At 27.2% G+C, this 6,857-nt stretch overlaps 1 protein-coding gene and 1 pseudogene across 2 annotated transcripts; both read right to left on the bottom strand.

The window, feature by feature from the left end:
- Nucleotides 1–3,811: 3,811 nt before the first annotated feature.
- On the bottom strand, nucleotides 3,812–4,279 carry LOC149518374 (putative CCR4-associated factor 1 homolog 9). Its single transcript, XM_089761959.1, has one exon. It carries the CDS (start codon nucleotides 4,277–4,279, stop codon nucleotides 3,896–3,898), a length of 384 nt encoding a protein of 127 aa, XP_089618085.1. The 3' UTR covers nucleotides 3,812–3,895.
- LOC111285174 (putative CCR4-associated factor 1 homolog 9 pseudogene) lies at nucleotides 3,812–4,740 on the bottom strand (annotated as a pseudogene). Its single transcript, XR_016342746.1, has one exon. The product of XR_016342746.1 is annotated as a putative CCR4-associated factor 1 homolog 9 pseudogene (transcript).
- Nucleotides 4,741–6,857: the final 2,117 nt, after the last annotated feature.

The following is a 6,857-nucleotide window of genomic DNA, read 5'->3' as shown; positions in this document are numbered from 1 at the left end:
TACCAAATTAATATTGAATGAAATAATTCACACAGTTCAATATAAATGGATTACCATTTAACTTTTCTTTATCTTACGATTTTCCTTTGGAGTTAAAACAAGGGTACGGATAAAGTTGAAATTAAGTATGTTAAAGAGTTTGCTTTTGTTATGAATGTGTGAATATATATATATATATATATATATATATATAAAGTTAAAACAAGGGTACGGATAAAGTTGAAATTAAGTATGTTAAAGAGTTTGCTTTTGTTATGAATGTGTGAATATATATATATATATATATATATAGAGAGAGAGAGAGAGAGAGAGAAAAGTTCAATTTACATAATATAATTTAACTATTAATTTTAATAAATTTAAGTGATGAGATTAAATTATTTTTTTATTTTTATTTATCTCATTCATTTTTTTTAAATTTATTAAAATTAATAATTAAAAAAATATAAAATTAATAAAGAATTAGACTGTGGTCTCTAATCTCTTCTTATATATATATTCAAAAGGTTTTCCTTTACTTTGTAGCAATAAATTAACACTGGTTGGTACTTCGAAAAAGAAGTTTACTGAAGTTGGGTGACTCTATCGGCACTGTGGTCTGTTGGCTAACTTACCAACTGGCTTAACATTTGAAAAATATAACTCTTTTTCCATAAAAGATAAACAAAATAGAAATGCATTTTTTTTAATACGCTGAGTACTTTCTTTCTTTTAAAATTAAAATATGCATAGTTAAATTAATTAAATGTGTGAAAATTATCTCATTCACGTCAATTCCAATCAACCAAATTGTGGTTCCTGTTCAACAAATATATATATATATATATATATATTGCATGGCAAGAAAAAGAAAAAAAAAAAAAGAAGTGACTATCAATTATACCGACATAATCTGCTTGGTACAAGTGGCTCACTGGATCAAATTAAAAAATATTGATTGTTATTATTTGGAGTTGAAATTAAAAAAAAATTTAAAAAAATTATGAAATCTTTCATTAATCTTCATAATCTATTTCGGTAAATTATTGAGTTTTGTTTATTTTATATTCTTAAAATTTATTAATAATTATTGAATGAGGTTTAAAGACTGAAAGTGAATATTTGAGTTTTTAAAAATTAAAAAAAAATTTTATTTTTGTATGAAATGTTATGATTTGTAGTAATGAATTAAAATAAAATTTTATATTAATGGATAAGTTATTGTTGTGATTATTATATATCGTTGGAAAGCATGTTGAATCTACTTTCTATTGAAACAAACGAAAGTCGAATATGAGTTTTTAATGAAGAGTTGTCTAATTTTTACTTAAGGATATATAAGCTATAAGGCAGCAACATCATGATTGAATTACGAAAATTATCATATCTAAAAATATCCAACTCAAAATTAAAATCTTTTTAATGCGTTAAAAACTAGATTTGATAAGTTTTCTAATCATATATGGCTCATCTTGTGATTCCTTGTGGATTAATTATAACAATTTTTTAAATCTACATCATATGTCGCTGTTAAACAATCTGTATATCTTCTAATAAAAACTACGTATTTATTCATAAAAAACTTCAAATTCAATTCTACTTATTTCATTGAAAAGTAAACTCAATAGGCTTTCCAAATATATATAGCTTAATTTATAATTCTTTGTATAAAAATTAAGACAAAAGTGTTTGGTAGAATTGATGTGATGAGTCAAGTTATAGCAATTCAATTTAAAAAATTATGAAAAATTAAAATATATTATAATAAATTTAAACTAAGAAACATTTATATATCTTCCTAAATTTTTTTATTAAACATATTTTTTGTTTAAAATTTTACAAAAATTACTCATTTCTACATTAAAAAAAAAACCATTTATTCCAAAACTTAAAAAAAAAAAAAAAAGTTACACACATCGTGTGTAACAAATTCTAGTTTATGCTCTAAGGGGCTAATAGAATGAGATAAAATGTGACTCCAAATTAATATAGTTGAATAGGACAAGAAAAACATGATTATATCAATTCCATTCCACTCCATGTACAATATTCTTGAGTTTAGTTAGCCAAATTCCAATATTAAGCATAACACTATATATATATATATATATATATATATATTTATATATATATATATATATATATATTTATAGTGTTTTCAAAGGGACATTCTAGCGGTTAGATCTTAAGATTTCATTTTGAAAATCATGAGTTTGAGTTTTGAAATAAAAGAGATGGCCATTCATTAAAAGTGACTTAATTTCAAGATTAAAAGCATCAATTTAAGAACATCCAATATTTTGCATTAACATGCCTTCGTGATTAAATTTCTTGGCACTTTAGTTCTAATGTAGTCTCACTATCAAATTCAACAATAGTCCATTAAAATTGTATCCAAACATTTAATTCAATGATAAGTGCATGCATCTATATATATTTATATATACTTATAAAGTTGGATTTTAATCCCACTTTTCAAAAATATCAAATACAATCACTTGACATTTGGTTAGTCCTTCCTAATTAAGATAAACCAAAAACCGATAAGATACGTATCTTCTATTCAAATAACATTTTATGGATTTCTTTAAATAAAATTTGAAGTAAAAACATTATTTATATTAAATGAGATAGTATTATTCGATTTATCTTATTAATGAATTAACATAATTTAATTTATTAATAATATATAAATTTTATATACTAACAACATATCAAATATAAATTTTTAAGTAAAATGTTTATATTTGATGTAAGTCAGTATATAGATTTTATATGTTATTTGTGAATTGAAAGATAAAAATTTATTAATGTAAGCAGATTAAGCTGAACCACTAAATTGAATGTCTAATTTTTTTAACTGTTTTTTTCATAAGTATGGTATCAAAATAATAAATACATAAAAAACTAACAACTCAAGAAAAAAGATGTACATAAAAAAGAAAAGAAAAAAAAAAACCATTGGATCAAGCCTGGTCAGCTTACTATGACTCGGACACAACCCATAGAATAGTCAGACAGCGAGCCATGCTAGGCTCAATGTTTAAAAATATGTGACACAGCCTACCACGTATTGTAGGTGGGCTGAGCTGGAAAAGCCCAACCAAGACCGAGCCTAATCTTGGGCAGCGCCATGCCTGACTTGCCCAACCCTTCCATTTTGCCGCTTCTAACCTGTCTCCGGTGCGGGTGGCCTGTTTAGGCTTATAAATTTCACCCACTTCGTATTGGGTGTTCTCGGCAGGATTTTTCAGCTTGAACTGTCACTTGGGAACAACTGCCCTTCATGCCTCCCTAATAGTGGAATATTGATGGAACATCCCTGTTGCATACATTATTATTAATAAGAATTTATTATTATAGTTAACTGATAAATATAGCTTGTTGAAAGATTCTAACTAGTAAGTTATTTGATGATTGCAGTGAGAATATATATAAGATAAAATAAAAGAATAAGGAGTGTTTCAAATATTTGACATTTTCTACTTTTGATCTCTTTGATCTAATGGTTATATATATATATATGTATATATATATATGTATATATATATATATATATATTCACTTAGGAATTGAGGAACCCCAAGTGTCAAAGTTTGAATCCTTTCCTCTCCTTTTTGTCCTGGCTAACATACCCAAATAAAAATACTAGTGCTATTTTAATGTTTAGTCTCAATTATATGGTCAATGCAACTACCTAGTGTGGAGAAAAATACAACACATCTTAACTTATTGAATATATAATTTTGATTAAAGAACTTTAATTTTAGTGATATTAGAATTTGAGTGTTCTTAGTTTCAATTTCAATAGTAGGATAAAAATGAGAGAAAGTTATAAAATTTTCAACTTAATCAATGAATTAAATAGATTTATGTTAAAATAATTCGACAATTTAATTTAATTAACAAATTAAATTTAATATACTTCCAATCCATACAATACACCGGCATGCTTTTCCGGTCCATCATTCACAAAATACACGTCCCTCATTTTCTTAAATGCGTGCCACGTCAGCAGGGAATCGGACCCAGCTTGGTGACACTTCCCAACCGCCCGTTTCACTTCCAAGGTCCGAGCGACCCGGTCCAACCCACCGTACAAGCTCTTGCAGAATCTCATCACGTGCTTCAAATCATAAACCCTGTTGCCGAAAAACACCCTGAGAACCCTCAAAAACTCATCTAAGCCCCCCGGCAAGTCCCGGCGCGTTAGTATCTTAACCAGATACCCAAAATCATAGGCGCTGTGAAAAGTCACCCAACTCACTGAGTCATTACAAACGAGTCCAGAGGACATCATCAACTCAGCGAACCGTACCGAGTCAATTCCCTGTTCCTTGTTCTTCTCAAAATCAATCCCTTGCCTCCTCAAGAGCTGGATGGAATAAGGGCGTGAAAGTCACGGTCCACATCGAAGTCGCGGAAATTGAATTCCCAGATGAACTGAGTGTCGTCGGATCCGAGGTTAGGCAGATTACCTGAAGAATCGGAGAGGGTGAGGCCCACTTGGATCAAGTTCAAAGAATCAACGTTGGATTTGAGGATCTTGTAATGATCGGAGGGTCGGAGTTGGGCGTGGTAAGGCCTAGTGGGATCCACTTTTGGTTTGAACACAAGACCCGGAAATTCGGTGTCCATAGAGATGAAAGGGTACTCATCAATTACCTGGCTGATCAGCGCGAACTCTGATTCTAAATTATCCGACCAAACTTCCCTTATCTTTACAGGTTTCAAGCTTCTGTCTGAATCTTCAAACCCCATGTCCGAAAATCACAAAATTTGGGGGAAAAAAAGAGAAAAAGGCAAATCCTTTTTTCTTCTTCTTTTAAATTTTGGTTTGGTTTAAATGTAGAGCAGAAGAGAGTGAGTGTGAGGGTTATATATTAGTAGCTAGGGAAATATGTAGAGGAGGGTTTCGAAGATGTTGCTTGGAAGTTCGTTCTAAGTGAAAAGATAGATATAGACTTGAGATCAGTCTGCAAAGAAGCAAAGAGATTCAACGCGTTGTTCTTTTTTGACTGGAGAGGAACAACGTAACTAGACATGGTCCTGATTTAAACAACCGTACGCAGAATTGGTTTAAATTAGAAAAAAGATTAATAGAAATTTAATAAGATAATTTTTATATTTTATATATAATTAATACGATATAATAAAAACAATATAAATACGCGAATTATAACAAAATGTGACGTCAATAATGGTTTTTCGTTCTTGTGTTTGTTTAATGGACGTTTTGCTTTTGTCATTTCTGATTCTGAGGTCAGCAACTCTTCAGTTCAGTATCCAATTACGAGACTAGTTTCAATGCGACCGAGTGACAGTCGGGATTTTCTTGTCATTTGGGTGTGAGTTGAGTGTAAACCGTAAATCTTTGTTATGCTTAGAAGGTTTTGAGATAATTTCTCTTGAGAAAATTGTCTGTAATCTCATCCATTCAAAGCTTCCTTGTATCATCTCATCTTTTCGTTGTATATAATTGAAAATTTTGTTCTTAAAATATTATTTTATGAATTATTTTTATTTATATATTAAAAGTAAAATTTTTAAAATTCATAAACGAAATTATTAATTTATTATGTTTACTTATTATAAACAAAATTTGATGAACGATTATATATGTTTACTTTTTACTTGATTTTTTAATTAATGTATTTTAGTAAAACAAAAGACTAATTTCTAATTCTATTAGTAGAATTTAAAATTTTTACTTTTGGTATAATAGTATAATTTTATTATTATAAAAAATTTAAAATTTAATTTAATTAATTCATATAATTATATTTAAAAAATAACATTTAATAAATTTAAAATTCAAATTCTTATACATACAATCCTTCCCTCATTTTTATACTAGGATATTTTTTGTGAAAAAAAATGCAAAAGAGAATCTAATTTGATACTTCCTCTATCTCTATTTATTTGTCTTGTATTGATTTTCATGAAATTAAAAAAATTTAATTTTAATGTATTTAATATTAAAATTAATTTTTTTATAAAATTAAAATTTCATGATTTTTAATGGTTAAAACAAAAAAAATAGTAAAAATAATTTTCAAATATAAAAAAAAAATTTTAGATATTCAAAAAATATATATAATTTTGAAATATTCTAAAAAAATAAATAAAAAACATAGGACAGAAGAAGTAGCATTTTGCATCATAACTTTGAGGTAAAATGTCTTGCTTTCTTTTTTAAATTACTTCAAGTAGTAACACATAATAACAATATTTTGGAAATAGCATTAATTAAGATCTTTCAAACATTGTAGACTCATATACAGGAAGTTATCACAGCTTTTCTAGATGTGAACGCCTATCAATTTGATGCTGACAAAATCCACTCTGTGTTGAATTTTGTTTTCCCAGAAATTTGGATGGGTATTTGGAAAGTATCCAAAATATTATCTCAATTTTGACAGTTTTTGGTTTTGTGCAATGGAATCCTTTCAAACTAATTTAATTTTTAAAATTGGAATGAGGAATGGATTCGATTGATGGACTCTAATTTAATTCTTTGAGAAAATTTGAAATTTTATGAATTGAATATTCATATATTTACAGAATTGAAGTTGGTAAAAATATAAGGAAAATGAACTTAAGAATTGTCAATTTTAATGGTCAAACCAAAAAAAAAAAAAAAAACCTATGAAATGAACAAGAAAAGAGTAAAAATTCATTTGGTTATATAACTAGTTTTAATGTGGTTATGCTATTCAACCAGCAATATATTTACAATAATCCTTATTAGCCGGAAAATATAATATTAAAATTTAAATTTTATTTGTCTTAAATATAAAAAAAATTAGATTTAATAAAATGAATTTTATTTAATCTTCAAAATTTAATAAAAAGGTAGGAAGATAAAATTTGCGTGT

This window comes from Durio zibethinus, chromosome 6, assembly GCF_047325235.1.
Source record: "Durio zibethinus cultivar Kanyao isolate XHJ-2024 chromosome 6, ASM4732523v1, whole genome shotgun sequence".
Lineage (NCBI taxonomy): Eukaryota > Viridiplantae > Streptophyta > Magnoliopsida > Malvales > Malvaceae > Durio > Durio zibethinus.
This window is presented reverse-complemented; position numbering and strand designations above follow the sequence as displayed.

Coding starts and splice junctions, on each gene's coding strand:
- LOC149518374 (XM_089761959.1), bottom strand. CDS start 4,279: ATGATGTCCTCTGGACTCGTTTGTAATGACTCAGTGAGTTGGGTGACT.